General features: G+C 52.9%; 11 protein-coding genes across 11 annotated transcripts; 4 read left to right on the top strand and 7 right to left on the bottom strand.

Moving 5' to 3' along the window:
* Window positions 1–198: 198 nt before the first annotated feature.
* Window positions 199–1469, bottom strand: J4E79_000283 (uncharacterized protein; the record flags this gene model as incomplete). Its single annotated transcript, XM_049349200.1, has 3 exons — window positions 199–830; window positions 881–1240; window positions 1289–1469. 3 exons carry the CDS (start codon window positions 1467–1469, stop codon window positions 199–201), a joined length of 1173 nt encoding a protein of 390 aa, XP_049215987.1.
* An 860-nt stretch (window positions 1470–2329) lies between these two features.
* J4E79_000284 (uncharacterized protein) lies at window positions 2330–3494 on the bottom strand (the record flags this gene model as incomplete). Its single annotated transcript, XM_049349201.1, has 5 exons — window positions 2330–2442; window positions 2492–3111; window positions 3158–3233; window positions 3375–3381; window positions 3429–3494. 5 exons carry the CDS (start codon window positions 3492–3494, stop codon window positions 2330–2332), a joined length of 882 nt encoding a protein of 293 aa, XP_049215988.1.
* Window positions 3495–4044: 550 nt separating this feature from the next.
* J4E79_000285 (uncharacterized protein) lies at window positions 4045–5097 on the top strand (the record flags this gene model as incomplete). Its single annotated transcript, XM_049349202.1, has 3 exons — window positions 4045–4209; window positions 4259–4563; window positions 4620–5097. The coding sequence occupies 3 exons, from the start codon at window positions 4045–4047 to the stop codon at window positions 5095–5097; spliced, it is 948 nt and encodes a 315-aa protein (XP_049215989.1).
* A 1252-nt stretch (window positions 5098–6349) lies between these two features.
* J4E79_000286 (uncharacterized protein) lies at window positions 6350–7119 on the top strand (the record flags this gene model as incomplete). Its single annotated transcript, XM_049349203.1, has 2 exons — window positions 6350–6612; window positions 6669–7119. 2 exons carry the CDS (start codon window positions 6350–6352, stop codon window positions 7117–7119), a joined length of 714 nt encoding a protein of 237 aa, XP_049215990.1.
* A 3165-nt stretch (window positions 7120–10284) lies between these two features.
* Window positions 10285–10976, bottom strand: J4E79_000287 (uncharacterized protein; the record flags this gene model as incomplete). Its single annotated transcript, XM_049349204.1, has 3 exons — window positions 10285–10462; window positions 10512–10735; window positions 10788–10976. 3 exons carry the CDS (start codon window positions 10974–10976, stop codon window positions 10285–10287), a joined length of 591 nt encoding a protein of 196 aa, XP_049215991.1.
* A 1542-nt stretch (window positions 10977–12518) lies between these two features.
* Window positions 12519–13426, bottom strand: J4E79_000288 (uncharacterized protein; the record flags this gene model as incomplete). The annotated part of the gene is made up of 3 exons (XM_049349205.1): window positions 12519–12822; window positions 12872–13229; window positions 13285–13426. The coding sequence occupies 3 exons, from the start codon at window positions 13424–13426 to the stop codon at window positions 12519–12521; spliced, it is 804 nt and encodes a 267-aa protein (XP_049215992.1).
* Window positions 13427–15102: 1676 nt separating this feature from the next.
* COQ4 (Ubiquinone biosynthesis protein) lies at window positions 15103–16101 on the bottom strand (the record flags this gene model as incomplete). The annotated part of the gene is made up of 3 exons (XM_049349206.1): window positions 15103–15117; window positions 15186–15838; window positions 15891–16101. The coding sequence occupies 3 exons, from the start codon at window positions 16099–16101 to the stop codon at window positions 15103–15105; spliced, it is 879 nt and encodes a 292-aa protein (XP_049215993.1).
* A 426-nt stretch (window positions 16102–16527) lies between these two features.
* Window positions 16528–17799, top strand: J4E79_000290 (uncharacterized protein; the record flags this gene model as incomplete). Its single annotated transcript, XM_049349207.1, has 2 exons — window positions 16528–16668; window positions 16726–17799. 2 exons carry the CDS (start codon window positions 16528–16530, stop codon window positions 17797–17799), a joined length of 1215 nt encoding a protein of 404 aa, XP_049215994.1.
* Window positions 17800–17966: 167 nt separating this feature from the next.
* Window positions 17967–20880, bottom strand: J4E79_000291 (uncharacterized protein; the record flags this gene model as incomplete). The annotated part of the gene is made up of 4 exons (XM_049349208.1): window positions 17967–18199; window positions 18259–19984; window positions 20034–20758; window positions 20814–20880. 4 exons carry the CDS (start codon window positions 20878–20880, stop codon window positions 17967–17969), a joined length of 2751 nt encoding a protein of 916 aa, XP_049215995.1.
* A 408-nt stretch (window positions 20881–21288) lies between these two features.
* Window positions 21289–22590, top strand: J4E79_000292 (uncharacterized protein; the record flags this gene model as incomplete). The annotated part of the gene is made up of 2 exons (XM_049349209.1): window positions 21289–22249; window positions 22301–22590. 2 exons carry the CDS (start codon window positions 21289–21291, stop codon window positions 22588–22590), a joined length of 1251 nt encoding a protein of 416 aa, XP_049215996.1.
* Window positions 22591–23124: 534 nt separating this feature from the next.
* On the bottom strand, window positions 23125–24586 carry CHIB1 (Endochitinase B1; the record flags this gene model as incomplete). Its single annotated transcript, XM_049349210.1, has 4 exons — window positions 23125–23232; window positions 23308–23778; window positions 23831–24397; window positions 24449–24586. 4 exons carry the CDS (start codon window positions 24584–24586, stop codon window positions 23125–23127), a joined length of 1284 nt encoding a protein of 427 aa, XP_049215997.1.
* Window positions 24587–24677: the final 91 nt, after the last annotated feature.

Raw genomic sequence — 24677 nt, forward strand, 5'->3', positions numbered from 1 at the left:
TCTCGGCCAAACGCCGATGCCATCTAGGGAATTTCGTTAGCGTGGGGAAGTACGAGTCTAGAGCGTGGGCCGGGGTTGAATTCAGGTGATGGATATTCAGAATATATACAAGTGTCCGATGTCTCGCATATGCCGCCGGGTAGTTGCATTGCCCAACTCCAGAACGCCCAGCTATGCTTGTCTATAGGTGTACACCAATCATTTCCTTCGCCTTGCGGTGCCATCGGTAGTTTCGTGATCGTGGTCGTGGTCGTGGTCATGTTCTGCCTCGGATTTTTGGCTCGCCGCCGCAGCAGAGTCGCCAGGGATGAACTCGTCGAGAAAGTCTGGTGCTTGCGCCGAGTTGGTAACAAAGCGCACGCGCACCTTCTTCACGCCGCGCACGTTGACACCAACGCGGTCCCGGATTGCATTCTCGACGTCGCGTGTCTGGTCAACAGTCCAGGTGCCAGAGACGCCAATCTCGATATCCATGAGGTAGTTCTGGCCAGCTTTGACACCCTGAATCGCTCGCACATTGACTGGCTCTGATGCGGTAGTGACATCCTTGACAGCGTCAGTCGCTGCTTTCCGCACGTTGTCTTTCATCTCCTGGTCTACGCCGACGTCTGCCAGTTCGAGTAGCGCTTGCTTGGTGTTTCCCCAGCCAGCTTGGACAACCATGAGCGAGATGACAAGCCCACCGATAGGGTCAAGCCACTTTGCATTGTTGAGGACGTTGGAGCCGGCGATGAGGAGGAGAGCGACGAAGGCAGTAAGGGAGTCGACGCGGTGGTGGTAGGCGTTGGAGGCGAGGACCGTCGATTTGCGCTCTTTAGCGATCTTGAGGGCTGGAGTGATTGTCAGCGGGCACTTGCTACGTTATTATGGGTGTCCTTACTCGCTCTGTAGAGCCATTCCTTGATGACAATTGAGCCAGCAGCAAGCCATATAGCATTGATGTTGGGGCCCAGGTCGTCGATGCCGTGGTGGTGGTGGTGTGGTATAAGCCCCCATTGCTCCGCTACCTCGGCGGCTTCGGGGAAGAATTGCTTGCAGAGGGCCAGCAGCGCGGTCCAGCCCATGAAGAAACCGCCTGCGAGCAATATGCCACTGACACCGAGCGAGCCCAGACTCTCCACCTTTCCATACCCGCTGGGAAAGCGGTCCGTAGGGGGCTTGAGGGACCAGCCGACTGTTGCCAGCGTCATGATGTCGCTCACGAGGTCGGTGAGGCTGTGGATGGCGTCGGCGATGAGTGCTGGCAGGCGTTAGTAGACGTTCGTATCAACGCGCCTGACCATCTCACCCTGACTATTGAAGACGTAGCCTCCGAAGCCCTTGCTGACAGCCATGCCCAGGTTGACGTAGAGGCCAATCTTGGTAATGCGCACGCCGGCGTCATTCTTGTTCTTGGACAAGAGGAAGGTGTTGTCGTGGTTATGGTGGTGATGACCGGCGTGGCCTCTTTTCTGCGTGGCGCCCGTCATGGTGGAAGGGGAAAAGAGTGGTTTGCGATGGACGGTCGTCGACCAGTTGCGGAGAGGCGCTGTATGCGACGGGATGGCGAGGTACTGGGCACCTTTGGTCGTCGTCTGCGTGCACAGGACGCGCAATTTGGGGCGGCAGGTAGGAGGGTTGTAGGCGTGACGTGATAGGACGTGTCGTCGCACCGAGGGTTGCGTAGAGGAGTCGTGGAGTGAGACGCGTGCACGCTGGCTAAACTGGACACGCAGGCCATGTCCATTGCTGCAGGCGGTGCGCAGTAACATGGGATGTGGTGGCAGCCGTTGCGCCTCTCAGTACTGCGGGATGCCTCAATGCCACTCGCTGCGAATACTTCCAAGACAATTTGGAGCCTCTTTCGCGGTTGCTATCGGCCCTCGAGCCTGGCCTCTCATGGCGCCTTTTGCGTCAACACACGGCAATTGTGGGGGCGCCACCATCCGTCCCACTCACGCAAGATGCACACTACCGCACTTCTAATAGCAGGACCAGGAGAACACAATGCCGGTGTATATTTCCAATCTGCAAGCAATCTCATGCTCTACCTGCCACAGGTTAAAAAAAAAGGGATAGTCCAATCAATTGCGATGACCTCTACTGCTACCGGCCAGGAACGTTGCCAAATTTAACAACCGCACACTATGTCATTGCAACCTTCATGCATCACTCCCGTGCCGTCGTCAATTTCCTGCAGGGACATGGGCCTGGAGATCCTCCGCCTTGCGCCTCGGGAGCCGCGCGTGTACGTACGAGTTGGGCCAAGCAATGCACACCTAAAGATAATCGTATCGTGATTACGTTGCCAGCGCGCTTGTTTCCTATTCTAGAGAGCTTCTACGCAGATTCATAGCCTTGGCTTCGCACTATCATCACCCACAGGGTCCGTCACGCGAGCCAGTACCCAGTTTACGACGTCGTCCCGGAACACATCTTTATCAGGACTAGGCTCGTCGTGTACTGACAAGGTTAGTGCCAATACCATGGACTGGGTCAGACATGTACTTACAGCGATGAAAGTGTCCGGCGTACGATTTGAACTCCTTGTCCTTGACTTGCAAGGCATCGAAGAGGCGTTTCGAGGCATGGTAGCTAGTGATGCCATCCTGCTCGCCGTGAGCAATCCAGATCCTCGTTACGCCACCCTCTCCAACATTGTCAGGTATGATGATCTTCCCACTGGACAAAGCATTGGTTCGATCGAGCAATCCCGCGAGCCCCTCGAGTGTGCCGGTATCGTGGCAGAGCTCGTCTTCATCGAACCGCTTGCAGACCTCCGGGTCTCGCGAGATGAGTTTTGGATCCAGTTTGTTGGTCAACTGACGCTTTGCCATGAGCTTTCCAGCGACCCTACCGAAGAAGACCGTGATGGGTGATGGCTTGGACTTGGGGTCAAAGTCGATAAAGGGCGACTCCAAGAGGAAGCCGCGAATGTGCTTGAGCACCTCCTCCGGACCCTGTGCGGCATAGCAGAGCGTCTCACCGCCACCCATGGAATGCCCCATCATGAAGAGCGGGACAGGGCTCGGGATCAATGTCTTGATGAAGGAGGTAATGTCTTCCAGCACCTGGGTAGTCGGGCCCGTGTCTCCTCGCTCGGCGTGTTTTGCTACAGACCGGCCCCATCCTCTGTGCCCTGTCAGTAGTGAATATTGGAAGCAGTGCACGTGCGCACCTCTGGTCGAACGTATAAACTTCAATGCCTCTAGACGCTAGATGGGGGAAGAAGTCGCCGTACGTGTTGACTTGACCTGTGTCAGAAGGGAGTTATTCATGTAGCTAGATGGCCTCACCGTGCTAGAGGCAACGTTAGTCATGCATTCAGTATTGTGTCCATGGGAGCCGTACGTCTGAGAATCCGTGGATGAACACAAGTCGGGCTTTGGCCGGACCGTCCGTCTGCTCATTGCGTTAATGTCGATCTTATTGCTATGGCTCCACCATACCTTGAATGTCTTCGTATATAGCTGCTTGCCATCAGCCAAGGCATGGGTGCCTTCCTCGACGGACATTGTGCCTGAATCAGGTAAGAGTTGGAGATATTGGAGGTGTCTGTCGGCTGAGCAATAGAGTCAGTGACGATATGTCGTGTGTTGGGCAGTGCACGTGCAGGTGAGTTCGTGTCAAAGGAGGATGCAGAGCAATTGCTGTCTTATGGTGTTCAGCTCTCCGGTGACAGCCGCGGCTCCCGCACGCGTCATAGCTTGCTTAGTACACCACGCACTCGCACATGTCAAACGCGACAGCTCAGCGTGCGACACGATGGCAGTCAGCCCATTCTCGGAGACTCATGGCCAATGCCACTTGGCTATATTTGGAGGCCCGAGATGATGCCGATGCCGTGGTGAGGGTGAAGTCAGCTAGCCTTAACGGCTGTCGTCCAAGCTCCCGCCCAGTGGATCATCCTGCATAACGCATTGGACCCCTCTACCTGGTGTCCCCACTTACATTTTCCTCGTGGTAAGATACTTTCTTCTTGCTATGAGCCTTCCTGCCCGTCGACTCTTGTCCCATCACTCATTTCAGCGACGACTCTCCTCGCAGAGAAGCATGCTGAGCAGCATGCCACAAGCTCGCTCAGCAAAAGCGATCCTAAGCCACCAAGAGCGCACCGCGACGGAACCGCGAGAGAACGACCTGCACACGGCCACCGTCGCCAAAGTCACGCCCGTCAACGACCGGATCAAGCGCTTTAAATTCGAAATCAAGGAAAAGGACGGCTTCAACGTATGACGATCTCCATCTCGCTCGCGACATGCGCTGATGGATAAGTCAGTTCCTCCCCGGCCAATGGCTTGATGTCTTTGTGCCCGATGTAGACAAGGCCGGTGGCTTCACCATTACCTCGTCGCCCTCCGAAGCCCTGCCGCGGTCGGATCCCGATTTTGTTCCCTACTTCGAGCTAGCTGTCCAGAAGAGCCCTAATAACCCGCCGGCAGCGTGGCTGTGGCAGCCGGCGGAGGAGATACTAGGCAAGGAGGTCACTGTGCGTGTAGGCGGAAGCTTCGTGTGGCCTCCCCCGTGTCTGGACATGAAAAAGATTAAGCGCGCCATCTTCATCGCTGGAGGTGTCGGAATTAAGTGCGTCCAGCTCTGCCGTGACCAAGTCGCACGCCTCGCCCGCTAACACCCCACAGCCCTATGATGTCAATGATGACCTACATAAACCAGAACTACCCGAACCTCGAAGTACGCTTCCTATACTCTACCAAAGTCCCTTCGCGCGAAACCGACCCGAGCGAAGTCCTCTTCCTGCAAGACGTGCTCGACCTGTTCCGCATACCCAGATTCAAGGTGACCAAAGACCGCCTTGAGCTATTCTTTACAGGCACGTGGGACGGGTCCGAGATGGGCACAAATGAAGGTGACTTGATACATCCACTCATGTCTCTGACGCTGCCGCAAATTGACTCGGCTACCGAAGTGCCAGTGTGTGCCTGGACGCATCGCATTGACGACATTGCCCTCTCTAGCGCAGTTGGCAACAGGAAGGAAGCCCAATCCACCGTCTTCTATGTCTGCGGGCCCCCAGACATGACCGACGACATGGTGAAGTTTATCAAGGAGCAGGATAATGTCGCTCCAGAGAGAGTGCTGTGCGAGAAGTGGTGGTAATGGAAAGGTTAAGGTAATTTACCATTGGATAGTTCAAGGCGATCAATACTAGGTTTTGCATTCGACAATGATCCCGTCGCAGCGGCAAGCGCTGTTGTATGTACGACGCTCACACCATTAACTCGAATTTACGCGCCCACAAAGACGGTAAATTCCAGACGGCTCGTGATAGTCGAGGGACTGCTCCACTAGACTAGCTCCACATTTCAAAACTCAGTCTGGGAACCATGGCCATCAACGTTATTCGCGCCACACGCCGTTTCCTGTCCGTGGGCACTGTACGGCACAGCAAGCGATCGCTTGCGTTGTGCAACCCCGCGATAAGGCCTTCCACTTCATCCGACCTCTTACCTCGAAGTTCTATATTGAATTACCCGATTCGTCGATATTAACCCACATTCCTCGGTACAAGAGCAGGGATGGCGCAAGGAACAAGCCGTCTAGCTCCCGCCTGCAGCGCCGACCTGCAAGTCTGATTCGCCGTCACACCTCACAAGCTGTGTGATCGCGCAGCATGCGCGTGCCACTCAGCGCCTGCGATGGCTCTTTCGCCCCTCAGCTCCCTCACTGGCGTCGGCTAAGATGGGGGCTTACATGGCTGTTAAGAGCGTGAAAGGCCCCGGAGAGCTGGATGCTGATGCTTTTCTTGTACGTCCGGACCTCGAGCACGAACAACGACTGTGTGCGACTATCGGAGGCTTTTGGTAGCATCTCCAGCTATCGACTTTCGGTTAACGACAATTGCGCAACAAGACTGGACGGCGCAGTTCAGCATTATCCCGCAATCGCGATTCGTCCGAGCGCAGCTGAAAGCGCAGCATCACGTATACGGCAACGCCCACCACCGCACATCACCGTCAAGCGTGACGGCTTCGAACGCCCGTGATGGGTTTTTTTATATCGCGAACATGGCGCCTGCCGAAAATCATCTACTTTCTCATGATTTTTGAACTGCCATTCACTGTGGCCAACCTTGCGCTCTTCGGTATTGCATCGCCGAACCTCTATCGCACCATTCTATGGAGAGTGGGAGGCGAGTTTGGCTTCAACTCGAAGCCAAGTACCGTTTTGTACGCGGCTGCAAACTACCGACCAGTAGATACACCTCTTGTATGGAGTAGCTTGTAAGTAGCATACCGAACCAACACTGCAGTCCATATCCTTGCTATCATCCCACTCGACTTTAAAACCTGAATAGTGTACTGACAATCACAGCAATACCCAATATCACCTCGTAATCGGCGTAGTATGCATGTTCTTCTGGCTCGTCAAAACAACCTTATGGCTCCTCAAGGTCTTCTTCCCAATCCTCTCGCTCCTCCTCCACATCGCACTCATGGCCCTATGGGCATACGGCATCCACATCCAAACCGCGCCCGACACCATTGACCCAGAGCACGTAAACAACGGCGCCCCCTGGTACCTCACCAAGAATTGCAACATCGTGAACGACAAGCACATCAAGAGTTACTGCATGCAAGCCAAGAGCAGTTTCGCCGTTAGCATTATCATGCTGTACGTCCCCTACCACCCGTACCCATCCAAGTAAAGCGCTAACTCTATCCCAACAGTACCATCTACGTCGTTTTCTTCGCCCTATCAGCCTACTCCCTCATTCCAACCACCGCCCAGAAACAAGCCCACGCCGCTCGCAGAGCCGAGAAGAAAGCCGAGAAAGAGAAGTGGGCCTCATCGCCCTACGACAACGAGATGACTGCCGACGAACAATGGCAGCACATGTGGGAACTCCAACAACTACCCCGTACACCCGGTACCATTGGCGGCATGAAGTCGCCCATGACACCGCGCACACAAGCATTCAACAACCTTGGCGGGGAGGAGGCTGCACACGGAGGAGGAGGTTACTACAGCAATGTGCCTGCGGGAGGGAACGGCTGGTATGGGCCGCCACAACACCAGCCAGGCTCTATAACCATCAGTCCGGTTATGGAGCAAGACGAATACTACTCGCCACATGAGGGCAAGGGCAAGACACCGGGTTGGGGCGGTAATGCGTACTAAGCGTTAACGCTTATCGACGTGCAATCATCTTCTTTTTGTCTGGGTTTGGCGTTTGAGCGTGGTTGTGTGTGTTTTTTTCGATGATACCAAATCTGGGAACTGGGCTTTTCACTCATTATGGGGTGTGAGAGGTGGAAACGGATAGTCTATCCATTTCAATATGTAACGTTACGTCTTCTGTGGCATTGGAATCAATGGCTGTGTTGAGTACTTTCGACGATCTCGTCTGTGTGTGATTAACGCCGCAACCCATTGGATGTCGGTACAAGGACCATACACCTATCTAACGATGGTGGGATGGCTGGAAAAAGCCTTGCATATGTTGCTAGTAGATGGCTTTTTGTAGGCTTGTATGTTCCTGCCGCATGAGGTAACACAAGGAAGGCAAGCGCGCAGGATACGACCCCGCTTCCTGCATGCACACCCATGGCCTCGATAACGAAGTGGTTTCTACTTCTTAGATAGCTCTAGGCAGCAGCTCCTGAGTCAAGACCATGTACCCGTCTTCTTTCAAATGCTTTACGACATAACCCGTATGGTTCGGGCCCTGCCAAGATGTTATGCACCAATTGTTCAGACATTGATCTTATTGCGATCTTGCAAGGCCATCACGAAGGCATACCGCTAAGGAAGGGACATGAAGTGTGGGTCACACGATGTTCTGACCCTACTACTATCTGGACATGGGATTCGCAGTCTGGCTGCGAGTTCTGTGAGTTTATTTCGGCGACAAAGATCAACTTATTACCGCGAAACGATCCGCTACAGCCACGCTATCTCCAACTTGACCGCGGAAAGAGCCTGATGAGGGCATCCATGAAGTCTGAGGCCGCAACAAGGCTATCGTCGCATGTCAATATATTCTATGACTTGGAAGACGGAAAGCCTGAGTATCAGGTTGCTAGTCATCCTGGCTTGGTAGTTCCGTTCGGCATATCCGCGGAGATCGAGACTCCAGTATTCCAACCGTCTCCGCTACGAGTAAATGAAGTTCCAACCTGGCTTGACTTCAGCGCTACGAGACAACACCTACAGAACTGTTTAACACATCACAGTTCCTGCAATCAACAGAAAGGAACATTCAGTAGCCGGCCAAGCCGGCTTAGGGTGATCGATTGTCATACACGGGCAATCGTAAGACCTTCTGGCAATATCCCGTATGCTGCGTTGAGTTATCGGTGGGGCAAAAGCAATAGCGAGTCTCTGGACCAGCAAACAGACATGCTTCCAGCAAGACTCCCTTCAACGGTAGAGGATGCTATTCGAGTAACCCAGAGTCTTGGTATTCGTTATCTTTGGATCGACGCATATTGTGTTCTTCAGAAGAACGAAGACGATTTCAAGCACCAGATTCGCCAAATGCACCTCATCTACCGCTCTGCTCAAATCACGATAATAGCAGCCGGAGATACGGATGCCAGTTCAGGACTGTTAGGCGTTTCGATACCACGGGAGGATGTGCAGACAGAAGGTCAATACAACGAGCTCAATCTGGTTACATTCTCTCCCTGGCCTTGGGCCTTGATATACTACACCGAAGGATGGTTCAGACGTGGCTGGACGCTTCAAGAAGGCTACTTTTCAAGGCGGAGGCTCATCTTCACTGAGAAACAGGTCCTATTCGACTGCGATGAAGGCGTCATTAGCGAGGACCTACAGCATTCTCAGATACGTTATCATTCCGAGTTAGAGAAGTGGCAGCCAAACGTAGACGGAGAGACGATCTACGATTTGATTGAGTCGTATACTGAGAGAGTTCTTACCTACGATGCTGACATCCTGAATGCATTCGATGGCATTTTGGGCGAGTTCGAGCAACAAGAACCACCTATCAGATCATACTGGGGTATACCTTTGCCTTTCGACACATCCGGATATCTAAATGGGCTTCTCATTGGGTTGTGTTGGCGCCATGATATCCAGGATGAGAAAGTCAATCGTCGTTTAGGCTTCCCAAGTTATTCTTGGGCAGGATGGCTGCACAATCCGGATGCAGTGTATCCTATACGAAAAACGCCGAACACAACAATAGTGGTTGCAAAAGACCTAGCAATACATCTCGAGAAGCTGGATGGGCTTCTGCAGTCTTTGGGAGACTTTGAGAAGGCCAGTCCGAATTCTTCCCAGCGGCACCACTATTCTCAGCGGATACATATCTCAGCACCATCGTTCAAGATCATGCTACGTAAAAGACCCGTTGTTGGAAGGCATCTTGGTCGCGTAGTACATGGCCACGATGCATCGGTGGTGCGAGGTGGACACGACGTCTGCTGGTCCGAAATGGCGCGACTCGACATCCCGTTCGAGTGCCTTGAATATTCGCATATCGGTCCTGAGGCAGCTGAGATCAGAACTTGCTACGCTATATATTTATTCCGCGCTTACGAAATGAAAGATCGGTACGATGAGCCCATGGACACAGTTTTCGCGTTCCTCCTAGTATCCAAAGTAGGGTGGGATTGGGAGCGAGTCGGTCTATGGTTACAACCATTCGAGGCTGAGGCAGGTGCTGAAGATCCTCCAGTGATCACTTACATGTTTGTACCATGGCTCTCAAGCTCTTTTTCTTACAAGACAAGGGATTTTTGGATTACATGAGCTGTAGATTGGTGCTCGAAGCAAACTACATCAAATGGCTGAGAATACTGGTCAATATCTCTTTGAGAAGATGTTGGAACGGACCAAGTATCTCCAAGCGTGATTTGAACATCGTACGGTTAGCTTGATCGATGGTTTCGTGTATAAGAGATTATCGCTCTCAGTCCACACTCATGGTTTGAAGGAAACCCAAGTGCGACTTCTATCTCACTCCGTGTCTACACAAGACGCCGATCTTCTAACTCAAGACTTGCGATGTGATGCATACCATACTCGCTCCCACACTCATTCCCATGCTCGTGCGAGGCCGCTATCCTACCACGATTCTCACTTCTCTCTATACAAAAGTCTGCAGAAAGCTCAATCGTAGACTCAGTACCGGGACAGGTAGTTGTTAATGTGCGGCTACATCCCCTCTTAGGAGCACTACCAAAGGTCGGGGCGGAGTTCGGATTGCCGTATTTACCGGGGCTAGCGGACGTTTTGTTTGATCGGAGAGTGGTGAATATACCGCCGCAGGAGCGCAGGGCGGGTCGAAGGAGAGGGAGGGACGCTAGACGGTGAATGTCAGCGACTTGGTTCGAGGAAAAGATTCATCGTATATGACTGACTTGCAAAGGATGCCAGGTTCACATCGCATACTGCCCATATCTGGTCGTCGATGCCGTCGTATGTGAGATCTGGATGGGGGTTTCTTCCAAGGGCAACAGTGTGAGCAATGGTACCGAGTGCTGAGCCGCAGACCCTTCGAATATGTTAGTAAGATGTTGATGTATTGGCTTTGTGCGACTTACAATAGGCCAGCCGCGAACATTGCCGCCACAGCAACCTTGCGTGCTGTCGAGATATGCAGTCTGGATATCTCATAGAGCGGACAGAGTAATATCGCGACCTCAAGAATGAAATGAGGAATGGCCGCAGCAAAGAGCGACATCATCGGCGGCAATGTGCACTTGCCTGGGATGTCTTTGTGCCAGAACTTCTGGATCGGCTGACATTGCATCGTGATGAGGACAACCTTGTGAGATCAGCGTACCGTACTCCGAAGTCGATATAGGTCGCTTACTTACCCTGACAATGATCCAGCATGCCGAGCAGACGAACAGGATTCTGATAGGCTGTCGGATGACGGAAAGACCAAATGTTCTCCAGTAGAAGCCTAGTATGACGAACTTTGATAGCCCGACGGAAAACGTGTAGAACCACATATCTACCCATAGTTCTAGGAAATAATGGTACACAATCTCGTCTTCTGCCATGTCGATGTCGTGAAGCGGTCTTCCGAGTCCCCATCGCATCTCTGGTCACCGTCAGCGCTTAGTTGTTAAGACCGCAGAATAGTACATACTGTATATGCTGATGAAAGTGAAAGCACTTCCAGTGGACTGTACAACTGTAAGTCTTGTATCGATACAAAGTCGAGTACACATACAAACGCAACTGCGGCCAAAACATCTTCCCATACCAACGGATGGCTGGTCTGACGGCGTGCAACCAGCCGAAAGACAAGCGCGACTGCAGCGGCAGTATAAGTTATAAGCGCCGCTACGTAGAGTTCGGGTTGTCGGTTGTGTCCCATGGCGGGCCACAAATTGTGTCGCACAAGGATAACACAGATTATCAACGATTGATATCTAGGTATTATGAGACAACGCTCGTTTGTACACTAGCGATGGACCTTGCTCTTTTGGGACTAGCGTGGTGTTATACTGAGAATGTTTGGTTTTAGAATGAATGAAACAAGACACCAGCCTGCGGCAAAGCTGATTCAGAGAATTAGATCGTATTAAGATGGCGAGATGAATGACGGGTCTTCGGACGTAGCGCTTCTCGCACCTCATAGCTGATGCTGGTAACAGTCGTGCAAGGCAGGACAGCCCTTACTCAAATCACAGCCGCAGCGGCCACCTGAGCGGTCGGTTGGTGACTGATAAGCGCAACGCACTCGATAGGATGCATCTACCCCAGAGATCGCGAAGCTGCACGATGTTATGGCTTGGACTGATGTGGATCTTGCCGGGTTCAGGGCACTTTGCAGGATCCCCAACTGCATATTCAGGTGATCTTAAGGTGAGCTATGATGCAAGGCTCGTGTTTGCCGGCAGGCGAACACTTGGGGTTCAGCCAGGATGTTTCGCAGCTCGAACATCTATTTGTTCAGCACGGTCTTACTACGTAGACCCTAGGGACTGATGTCTGAGCACTGGTGATCATTGTGGTCTCTGCTCCGCAGGCGGGCAGTTATGTTAATCGATAGACTTGAGATAGCATGCCGGCCGTGTTCGGTGGTATTGCCGCAACTTCTTCTGCATTCTGGTAGACTGTCGTGGGGTTCTCTGCGTGTAAATCATTATGCTGGTGCCAGTGGTGGTTGTGTGCGCATCACCACACAAAAGCCCTCTCCGTCGTGTATTCGTAAACGCGGAATGAGTGCGCAGTCCAAAAATGCCAGGTAGACGCTGTTGATGACTAGCCGATTCATATGTGGATCAACGGTCCTGCATCGAGATGCATCTACAGATTGGGATGATTGTTCCGTGTGGGAAGGATCCCATTCGCACGGATCTGTCCGCAGGGCGCCCTGGCGTAACAGCGGAAGAACTCAAGACCAGGTTCGTATCGGACGCTCGTAACGAGACCTCGGGCCGGTCGTGTATACCGGCTGTCATACATATGTTCCGATTGGCATGATGTCCTTGTGGCGTGATTTAAGCCCGTGGGATTCCCTAAGTCGAACCATGCAGCAGTGCGGTCGCTCTTCCTACGGAAGTTCAGATGCCATCCCAGGGTCCGCGCGGCTATCATGGCTTGATACTGAACCCTGGATGTGGAGATCTCCAGTCGTGACTCGTTGCTACTGGTGGACTAACGCCAGACGCAGGCTGAGGTGATTCATCTGCATGTGCGTGGAAGATATGCGCAAGATCATTCTGCTGCATTAAAATGCGTGCCCTTTCCAACCCTCGTCGAACCAGAGGCAGATGCGTCCATGGCCGCAGTAATTCGTATCCATTGCGTATATGCTGCTCCTGCTTGGTTTCTTCGATGAAAGCGAGAGCCGTATGGTTGTACGCTATGAGTAAGGTTGCGAAGCACGCAAATGTCCTAGATAAAGTTAGTTAGACATCAACATGTTTGAACGCAATGACCATACGGGTATAGTGTAAAGTGCGTTCCCATCTTTCTTCCCATGAGTTGCTCGTCCGCTACACTTAGAAGCAAGGCTGAGCTCTTTATGCAGTGTCGCGCATGCTCCCTTGTGACTCCAATCGTTTCGTTTTCCTGAGCGCTGGCCTCCCCTTCGCTGTTCTCGAGTATCCTGAGTACTGAAGGCCAGCCAAGCACTACGTGTAGAGCCATGTACTGAATCCTTAGGAAAGACTTCCTAGAGTCAAACAGCGGCGTCGAATCCAAGGGAAACCGAACGGCAGAAGGTAGATGATGGTACCATTCGCGCACTTGTTTACGTAGCTCGCCAACGACGACGGGTGCGAAGATGACCTGTCCTGTAACTGGAAGGGGCGGGGTAAGTGCACGTAGCAATATCGACTCTGCAGGGACACTTACAGTAACCGACAACTTCAAGAGTCTGTGTCAGGAACTTTCTAAGGCTGATCTGCGCCAGAAAGAAGTAGAAGCCTGAATCCTCTTCTTCGAACTGGGGAAGCGGCACCAATTCATGGAAGTGGCGCAGTCCGATGGGATGCATTTTACATGTCGCCTCAAGTCTAAGCACATATTTACATTAGTAAAGTCTTTCGCTATCGAGGCTAACGATGCAAGCCGCGCTTGGACAACTTACTCGTGCAGCACGGTGGAGCAAGCCCAAAACGCTCGGTTGAATGCTTCTTGGTCCGATGGGCTGTAGCGTTGCATAGTTCTGGAGCTCAAGATATGCATGCAGTCTCTCGCAGCCTGCGTAATGGAGTTCCATGTCTGCAGTGGTCTGATAGCGAACTTGAAGTACGAAGCTTGCAGTATCCGACACTGAAGGCTAGCTAGTCCGATGCGAAGCGATAGGTGCTCGAGGAGGCGACATCCACGTGCAAAGTACTCCAACCCTGGAGTGAGATTGTTCGTATTCTCATTCCTATCTTCAGAGATTGCACCAAGGGCCAGTATCAGAAATGCTAGGCATGTTGACGCACTAGGATGCTCAAAGCTACTTGAGTCTGCCTGTTCAAGCGCACTGACGCAGGTTCGTTGATCGAAAATAGGTGTCCACCGAAGGAAGTTTTCCACGAAAGATTGTTGGAGTCGTCGGCACGTTCGTCGAGATAGATCCACTGGACGTGAGATGACTGCGTCACACTGATCCGCCAGTTGTTCCCCGGCTAAGATCTCATCATCGTAAAAGTCAGCTGTGTAGTCCCAGCTCTCCACATGGATATAAGAAGGTGCGTGGAAAGTAGTGAGGCTAGGTCTCGGAGTTTTTCCTTCAGTGCTTGTTTGTCGATAAGCAAAGTCATACGATACCGGTGTACCAACTGATGGGACAGACATGGTGGAGTTGTTGATCGATTCAATTGCCATTCGATTAGCGCTCGAGTGTCGTGATCTGGACTCTGGGGGAGGGTGCATATCGCTATGAGTAGACGTGTTGGGTGAGAGTGCTGCAGAACCAGGCGCATATTGATGCGTAGATTCCAGCTTAGCTTCGACCTGCGCCAGTCGTCTTTCAATGCTTGACCAGGCCTCTGATGGGGGGCCGACTGATTTTGTGCGGTCGCCAACTGTTGGCTTTCGGTAGGTGCACTCAATTCCGAGCTCAGTACAGAAACCACAAGACTGTAAATGTTAACGAGGGCATATATGAATACAATTTTGTCTGACTAACCGGCTTCTGGGCGTCACAGCGTGTCTTCCGAAATCTACAAACGTTGCACTACAAGCTATGAGTAATTAATGTCGGAAGTCAAGGGTAGTGTTGCCCACAGCTATCGCTATACGTTTTCTGGGGTAGTTCTCGACGACTGTCAGGCTGCCCGCTGGACTGGTAGAAGGGCGGCCCTCATCGAATGGAAGTCGTGATTGGTCAGATCCGGGAGATTCGCCATGCTTCCGTTTTTCGGCCATGAGAGCAGTCGATGATCGGAGATTGATGTAGGCAGCGAGGAAACTGCATGGTGCGGGTGGGTCGCGCTTTCATAGGAACTGGTCGTCTGGAGTGGATGATTCGGCTGGCGGGTGCCGTCCCGTGTGGAGACCCCGCATCCTTGTGTCGCCTGCTGGTTTGAGCAAGTAACCTGCATGGGACTTATCCTACGCAGATGACAGGTCAAGGTCGAGACATGTGCTAGGTGGTTATTACACGATAATGTACATGGTCGCCTTGTACAAGAAAAAACCTGAACAGGCCTAGAGCCTACATCGACGTTAGGTCACCTACTTTGCATGTTTCTATGTTGATGTAGGCTGCAGACCTGCTCAGTTTATTCCTAGGTTGACGTGTGGTTGTAATCTCATACGGCAGCCCGTGCCATGGTTTCTTTCGCCTCCTTCTCTTTCTTGCGCGCCTCACGTTCCGCCTTGCGCATAGCTCGCAGATCCGGTGGCTTCTCAATGCTGAATCTAGCTCTTAGCTCGTCGATATCCGTCTCCAGTTCTTCCTCCCAGTAGATGTTGATTACATCGTCACTTTGTGCGCCGTTACGTGTAGCCCACGGCCCATAGACGTCCCAGAAACGTCGCCATTCAGCCTTCTTCAGGGTAAAAGCGCTAAACACAGCCAAGCCAGTCATAGGAAGGCCGGTATTGGCGAATTCGAATGCCTTGAGAGCGACCTCGCCTTCACGGAAGACGGGTAGTCCAACCAAAGCATGATAGAAGTCGTGGCATTCGCGATATCGCTGCATGACATATGCACACTCCTCGTCGTCTATGTACTGTACTGGCGCTCGTGTGTCTGGTGAGACGCCCTCGCGGTCAAGCCATGCCGCGTATGCATAGCCCAATGTGTTCGGAGGGAGTTTGCGGAGGCGTGGAATGTCGAGCGAGGTAGACGTTAAGCGTGGTCGGTCGCGTAGTATTCGTCGGCCCGTTGGATTTAGAAGCATGCGATCACGGAGCTTGTAGATGAAGTAGGGTTGCGCGGTAGCTTCGCCAAAGGAGGCAATGAGGTCTGGCTTGTGTAAGCAGCGAACCATGAAATTGAGACTCTGGATCGTGTCTACCTCCTCTTCGCGGGTCCAGGAAACTTCCAAGACCCGAGCCGATTGCCAGCCCTAATCTTTCCGTACGCGTCAATGGTATGTGACCCTCATAATTCGGCGGAGGGCGATTGAGGACGGAGAAACAGCGTGTTGATTGCGCGAATGATGACGCTTGGAAGATTGAGCCCGACGCCAGCTTTTGAAGCTGACATGGTCGCACACTTCTCGCCATTTGCGCGTTTCAGTGAGGGATTGTGGACAGCGCGGGTTTGATGGTTCTCATCTGGTTCGAGCCGATCATGACGCGATTCTTATCGATACGCCACATGCACCAGCCACGCCAAAGTATTAGCAGATGACTCTTTGTCCAACTTCCGGACTTGTCAGCTGCAACATCTTCGATTGCTTTTTCAATAAACGAGATTTCACTTTGCAGTGGATAGGCTTCCGTTCAAGGTAGCTCACCAAATTCTTCAGATCCTGACCCTACAAAGGACAACTTCAAATCAAGATACTGTTTGTCCGCTTCTGGAAGGAACCTTTGGTACGATAATTGACTGTCTCAACCAGTGAGATACCTACAGTTCTAACAGATGTGAGCGTTAAGACCACAGGAACATTTTAGGTCTTTGGGCTATCAGCATCATCCACCGCAGCCATGACCGCAGCACTAGACCCCGGCGAACAACACACCCAATTCGTCGACTGGGCCAAATCCAACGGCGTTGAAATCGATGGAATAGCCCCAGCACGCTTCAGCGGTCGAGGAATGGGCATCGTAGCCGCAAAAGATATCAAAGTCAGTCCAACCCACCAAAGCCACCCCCAACTCAAACCCCTCAACTAAATCATCAAGAAAGGAGACAAGTTAGTCCACGTCTCCAACAAATCTCTCGTCCATGTGGCCCTCCCTTCAATCCAAGCCTTCAAGCTCCCCGAAAACGCCACCGTCCATGGAAAACTCGCCGCCTCCCTCTCGCTATGGTACAGCGGCCAGGAACCGCATGGCTACCAACTCTGGCAAGACGTCTGGCCCACACAACAAGACTTCGCATCAACCATGCCATTCCACTACCCCGCATCACTCCAGTCCCTCCTGCCACCAGCCTGCAAAACATTCCTCGCGAAACAACGCTCCAACCTAGAAAAAGACTGGTCAGCACTCTCACCGCACCTTCCTCCCGCCATAACAAAGTCCCTTTACACATACACCTGGCTCATAGTAAACACCCGAACCTTCTACTGGGAGTACCCAGACCTGCCCAACGCCCACCCCAGCCTACCCAAACGACGTGCAAAACTAACAGCAGACGACTGCTACTGCATGTGCCCGCTAATCGACTATTTCAACCACTCCGACAACGGATGCCATCCCGAACACAACAGCCAGGGCTACTCTGTGACGGCCGACCGCTCGTATTCTGCGGGCGAAGAAGTCTTTGTCACGTATGGTTCTCACACAAGCGACTTTCTGCTCGTGGAGTACGGTTTCATCCTTGAGGAAAACGTTCATGATACGCTGCCTTTGGATCACTTGTTGCTGCCTTTGCTGGATAAGCAGCAGGTCGATGCGCTGAAGGAGGATGGCTTTCATGGGGACTACACCTTGTTCGGTGCGGGCAAAGAGGAGATTGTGTGCTATAGGACGCAAGCTGTGCTTCGGCTGTTGGTGCTGGATTCGAGGAGGTATTCGGCGTTTGTGTCGGGGGATGATGATGGAGTAAGGGATCAGGGCAGGCTGGATAAGTACCTAGCGGATGTGTTGACTAAGTATTCGAGGGAGATAGTGGATACGCTGGAAGAGGTAGAACAGCTGGATTTGAGTGAAGGGGAACATGAGGTTGCGGAAGGCCAGAGGGAGACGGTGGTGAGACGGTGGAAACAGATACGGGGTATCGTCAACAAGGCCATCGACGCACTTTCTTCATAGAAACGTGCGGCACAGATTCGGTGTCTCAGAGTCCTCGTGGGTTCAATCCTCAATCTGTAACATATATGTCATAATCATTGAGCTGTGGATACCAAGAGTTCTACTAAGAAGCCTGTTGACCTTTTACGCTTTCAAGACACGCTACTAAACAAATGTTCACCTATCACCTATGCCACGCTACCCACTACTAACGCTGCAACACCCTCTTCCTCGCTCCTTACATCGATCTTCATGGTCACACCAGTCTTGGCACTGAAGGCCATCCGTACCGTCGCAGCAACCTTGCCACCTGTGATAGTCTTGCCGTAAAGCTTGAGAGTATGGGTCGATGTCGACAAAGCGACATCTGTACCTTCGAGAGGCTGGAGGGATAGAGTCTTGGTGAGTTGTTCGGTTGCATCTGTAACGCGTCAGTCATTCGTTCGTCATTAGTGATAGCTCGCAACTTTATCGACGTACCAGTTATGCTCTTCATGTTACCCAACTGCAATGTTTCAGTCGCCGAATCGCCATTCGACTGTTCCCAGACATTATCAAAACTGCCTGCATATGCGGGAACAACGTAGTCAGCACCAGTGAGGTACAGATCCTCAACCTGGTACTCATCTGGATACCCATCACCTTCTTCTGGCTCGTTTGTGCTCGGGTCGATTTCCTTGCTGGTGAACTTGAGTACGTTGGTAAAGCTGGCGGCGATGAACTGCGATTCGGTCTCCAGGCGCTTGAAGGATACGTAGACTGTACCAGGCTCGTTGGTGACAAGCTTTGGCGCTGGGATGACAAACTCTTCTTCTAATTGCACGTCACCATCGTCTTCTGGTGTAACGACCATCTCGACATCCATCAATACTGTGTCCTCAAGAGTGTTCTTGATGTCGTACTGAATGACAATGTGGTCCTTGAAGATGTGCTTAATGGCAGTAACGACGTATTCGGTCTCGGATTCTGTGAGCTCGACGACATCGCTTGACTTGAGCACGCCGCCGTGCGCAGCCAGTTCTGGAATCTTTTGCAGTTCCGTAGCATATTTCTGCGCGTTCGATGCTGCGTTTGCGGCGGCATCGGCACCAGCTTTCGAGGGTGCCTTGGTTGCACTGGGTGCTTTGAGCGTTGGGGTAGCGCCTTCGGTTTTCTTGGTAAGGTCTGCCGCATCTGCTTGCTCGCGCGAGACTGTGGGGATTTTGGTGATGTCGAAGGCTGTCTCGAAGGTGTCGCGGGAATCCGAACTGACGTACATAGCCAGCTGGTGCTCAAGAACAGGAAGGGAGAACATGGAGTCATTACGGATGAAGTTAACAGCCATGTCGTCATCCTCCTGGTCCATCAAACGAAGACTGAGCGCAGCGCGATCACGGACTTCGTCATCAACATCGTCCAGACACCTTGTGAGGAGGACGTGGACAGACTTCTTGATTTCGGGGTCCTTTTGTCCGACGCCGAACTTGGACAGAGCAGAGGTCGCCGCAGCCCGGACGATCGCATTCTCCAGGACTACGCGGTTGTAGATGTAACGGATGTATTTGGTGGGGTGCGGTGTTGAAGGACCTTCACGTCCAAGTACGAATAGGATCCTGACGGCGAGCTTTGTGAATTCACAATCCTCGATGAACTCGCAAAGTGTAGCAAGCGCATCTTCCTTGGCCTCGGGTACGAAGCGAATGAGGTCCATGATAGCCTCGACAACGGATCGCTTGAACTCGTAGCCGCCTTCGTCGCGCAGAATACCGCTGAGGAAAGCAAGGAATCCGGACTGCTTCGCCTTGAACTTTAGTGCCAATGTTCGGACAGCTTCCACAATGGTGACCTTGAACTCGTCGGTGATCTCAGCCATGAAGCCAGTAATCTGCTTCATCAACCTGTCAACCGAAGACTCGTTGCCCGTTTTGAGGAGTGTAGTGATGGCGAAGGTGGCGATGCTGCGGTTCGAGTTGGTGATGAGCGATTCGATATCCTGATTGCATGAGCGAACGGCGTCGGGCTTGAAGGAAGCCATTTGCGACAGGATGCGGAGGGCGGCAAACTTGGTGACGGCGCGAGGAGAGGTGAGGAAGAGCTGGAGGACGTGGACGGCTTGTACGAGCTCGGCATCGGTAACGTCGCGCATGTCGCAGATGGCCTTTGCAGCCTCGAAGTTGACCATCTCCGACTTGTGGCGCAACCAGCCGTCGAGGAGTTGCATCATAGGCTGTGGAAGTTGTTAGTAGACATTTTTGGGTAGAGATGATGTAGCTCACCTTTCGCAGGTTTGGGTCCTCCTCAGCGAGCTTAGCTGCTAATCTGACCAGCAAGACAGTAGCAGCAGGGCTCTTGACGACACCAGCAGCAGAGTACTGCTGCACCATCTTGACCAAGCTCATCCTGTCGCCGGCGCGCATCTGGTACAAGAGACCAATGGCATGGTACTGTGTCATGTAGTTTGTGCTGGCCTGGAGCGTGGTATGTGAGCCCCCTCCAAAGCCTCCCAAGAAACCACCACCCGACTTGCTCCCTGACGCGGCCTCTGCGGCCTCTGACTGCCATCTTCGGACGACATCCTTGGCGACTGGGAGGAGGTGGTACGAGGAGACGAGGGCGGCGGAGGAGACTGAGGGGTTCTTGTCGACTATGCATGTCTTGACGAGACGCTCGATGGCCTGGACGGTGGAGGCGTCGATGACGCGGCAGAGGGCGCGGATGGCGTTGGGGCGGTATACGACGTCGCTGCCGACGGAGGTGTCCTTCATGATAGAGGAAGTGACCATGATGACATCGTCGGCGGAGCCAGCGAGCTCCTTGATGACCAGGTAGACCATCTGGCGGAGCGAGGCATCCTTGTTCTGGAACAGCTTGGAGATGCCAAAGAAGAGGGTCGTGGCTTCCTGGCGTCCCCAGCTCTCGCCGGTGAAGAGCAGCAGCGCCAGCTTGGTCAGGATCACTCTACATTTCCTGGGCGAGATGGGGCTCTGGTTGAATACTCGTGCTGGACAGCGTCAGCGTCCCCCGCCAACCTCTGGCGCATGCGGGAGGTGCCCTACCTTCTTGGAAGACGGACGTCTTGTCGATCTGGGCGACTCCGCCGGCGTCCTCGTGCTTCTTGTCCATGGTGTTGTGGTGCAGCTCCGCGTGCTAGCTCGCGGTGTGTGTATAAACTGGTCCCGCTCTTCCTCCGCCTAACGTGGCCTCTTGCGACGGGGGGTGCAAACGTGTCCAAGTGCGGCCTTGCAATTGGAATTGGTGGGCGAGGAGACGTGGACGGGGCGGGGCGAAGTCGCAATGGTGTTTGCCTGGCCGTCTGGAATTGGCGACGTTGAAGATGCCCTCGACCAGCGCGAGCAAGTGCACCTGCAGGGATGTCGGCGTGTGGGCTGCTCTTGCATGTTCCAGGGCTTGGCGCTCGGAATGCGCAACTCAATGCGGTGCGGGTATTCAAGGCTCTGCCGCGCAAGATATACCCAACACCTCCATTCACTCACTGTTCTCCTCTCTTTTTGTACGCTTACACATACGACCATGGCAGCCTCAATCCCACGATCGCGATGTCTCTTCTCTTCCTCCACATTCAAAGCTGTCCCTCGCTCAAGGACGCCGCTTAGAACTTTTGCCACGACCTCCGATACGCCGCAAACCGCAGTACCAGAAGCCCCCACAAAGCGGTCACGACCACCGACGTCCTTCAGCGATACACTGAATGCCGGTCCATCGTTTGGCGATTTCGTCAACCCCGAGGCACCCCTCTCCCCGGCCGAAGCATATGAGATCAAGACGGTGCAGGTGGGCCCGGAAGGCCGCAAGAAGACCATCACACGACTCCCAGAGTGGCTGAGGACGCCGATACCCTCAAACGCAAACCAGAACTACAAGCAGATCAAGAAAGATTTGCGCGGGCTGAATCTAGCCACAGTGTGCGAGGAAGCAAGATGTCCCAACATCTCAGACTGCTGGGGCGGAAGTTCCAAGAGTGCGGCGACGGCGACCATAATGCTCATGGGAGACACATGTACACGAGGCTGCCGGTTCTGCGCCGTAAAGACATCCAAAGCACCTCCACCACTGGATCCCCACGAACCGGAGAACACAGCTGAAGCGTTGCGGAGGTGGGGGCTGGGCTACGTCGTCATCACCGTGGTTGATCGCGATGATCTCGTGGATTCCGGAGCGCATCACATTGCCGAAACCATTATGAAGATCAAGCAAAAGAACCCGACGCAGCTTGTTGAACTGCTGGGTGGAGACTACGGAGGCAATCTGGAGATGGCCAAGGTAGTCGCACGGAGTGGTGTCGATGTCTTTGCGCACAACATCGAAACAACAGAGCGCCTCACACCATTTGTCCGCGACAGGAGAGCCAAGTTCAGGCAGAGTCTGGATGTGTTGAGGTCAGCCAAGGAGGCGCGCCCTGAGCTCATCACCAAGACCAGCATGATGCTGGGCTTGGGCGAGACGGATGAGGACCTCTGGCATGCGTTGAGGGGTACGTTCATACAACCCGATGTGCCATGAGACTAAACTAACGTGTACACAGAACTCCGCGCAAACAACGTCGACGTCGTAACCTTTGGCCAATACATGCGCCCCACCAAGCGCCACATGGCCGTCCACGACTACGTCACACCCGACAAATTCGAACTCTGGCGCCAGCGCGCCCTCGACATGGGTTTCCTATACTGCGCCTCCGGCCCACTCGTACGCTCAAGTTACAAAGCCGGTGAGGCCTTTATCGAGAACGTACTGAAGAAGCGGAGGATGGGCAATGCAGGAAAGAGCGAAGTCGCAGATCTCAGTGTTGCGGAAGAGACTAGCAAGACGTTGTAAATATTTAGATTCATGGAAATACTTCATCGCTTTCATGCGACATTCGGGATAACCTCAACTCGATCCTGAATAGAAGTCTGCTTCAACCAGGCTGTTCAATGTACAACACCTCTTCTGATCACACAAACTTTTTGACAGCATTCAATTCTTGCGACGCCTCAGCAAGCGTCGAGAGAAATAACGCATCTTTGCGCTTCTAATGATCAACACTAAAAAAGTGGCAACTAAGGAAGATTTCATACGCGTATATATGTATAGACCATTGCGAAAAGTCTCTTGTGTAACAGATACCCACCCCTCTTCGACCTCTAAGACGCCATTTGGCCAAACACCGCGCGAAAGAGGGGAAATGAACGACCGTCATATGTACAGAAAGGATCCCTGCGTGTACACCCAACCGAAAACTGCAACTGGTCCCGAGAAAAACAAATACAGTTCCCACTAAGACATCTCCTAGTGGGTCACAAACTTCCGACAACGCGCAGACGTCCGTCCATCCAGTCTCAAGATCGGCTAGACAACGCAGGCGTGCGCCTAGTTGTTCGGCATGCCAGCGCGCAAATTCTCATATTTGCTCACCGGGTAGCTGAGCAGATTCTTGGTCTGATCCAGGGCACCGATCCCACCAATGTTCTTGACAAACTATATCGAGGTGTCAGCCATTTCCTCCTTCACCAGTCCACACCGTGATCAAGCGCAAGAAGTGAAAATACGTACCGTGGAGATCAAACTCTGGTCACCTTTCTTGTCACTCGAGCTCTCCCACCACATACCACCACCCAGTCCTCTCTCTCGGATGTACGCAGTCTTCTTGGCGATGACTTGAGGTGTGTCGTAGCTAACCATGAACCTTTTGGCTGGGTCGTAGCACCAGCTAGCAATAACGCTGTCGTCGTAGTTTTCTTGACAACCAGCAACGGGAAGCTTGCTGTAGTCGAATACGCCATTTTCCCAGGTACCGGGGCCGATGCCGGAGAAGGGCTTGCCGGGCCCGTCGGTGTTTTCGAAAGAGCGGCCGTAAAGAGGCATGCCTAGGACGATGTTGTTGGGGTTAATACCCGCCGCGATGTAGTCGTCAACAGCCTTCTTCGTACTAAAGGGGGTACTGGTGGGATTGGAAGAGGATGGGTTCACGTTGGCCTGGTGGCCGGCGTTGGCGTCCCAGGATCCGGCGTAGTCGTAGGCCATCTGGTACTTGGTGTTAGCAGTCAATATGACTTGATGAGTCAAAAGTACTGACCAAGTTCCAGAAGTCAAGATACTGGTCCATTGCCTTCAGCTTCATTTTGTTGTAATTCGTGGGGCCTGCGGGTGAAGCAACGGTGAGGAGTAATTTCTGACCGGGCGCATGGTTCTTGGAGTATTCGGTAAGAGCGCGACGAGTCTCCTGTAGAAGTAGAACCATGTCTTCTGCCTGCGCATCATTGGTAGGATATTCCCAATCGATGTCGAGGCCATCGAAACCAACATCCTGTAAGATCTGAACGGCGCTGCTCGCGAATCTGGCTCGACCTTCTGGGGTCGACGCAGGCTGGGCAAAGTGGGCAGAGTAAGTCCAGCCACCGATCGATAGGAGTACCTTCAGCTTGGGGTTGCTCTTCTTTTGAAGATACAACTGCTTAGCGCATCCATACATGTTGGTACCCACATCGTTCCACGAGTCAGTCGCATAATGCTTTTCAGTGTCAGACCAGGAATCCGTCAAGAAGACTTCGCCGGTATCCCGAACATCGGCAAAGGCATAGAGAACATGGGTGAGCTCTTGTGCAGGAAGGTCTTGAGGATTGAAGTTGCGACCATAAATAGCCTGCAAGTAATGTTAAATGTAGATCTTCCGCATTTGGACCAGCCGACATACCCAATTGACAAAGTAAGCAACGTTCTTGTAACCTGATGCGCTTGAAATAGCAGTCATGGTGTCGTTGGTACCACGCGGAATTGCGATGGCTTGTACAAGGGTGGAGATCGAGAGTAATGATGTTACTCCCGCGAGCATGTTGGCGGCGCGCATCCTTATGATGTCGCTAGTGGCGCGCTATGCTGTGCTACGTGGCTGTGGCGCGGGCTAGTGCAGGTACGAACTCGGC

Source organism: Alternaria viburni (genome assembly GCF_023758015.1).
Source record: "Alternaria viburni strain BMP 2772 chromosome Unknown scaffold_1, whole genome shotgun sequence".
NCBI classification, from domain to species: domain Eukaryota; kingdom Fungi; phylum Ascomycota; class Dothideomycetes; order Pleosporales; family Pleosporaceae; genus Alternaria; species Alternaria viburni.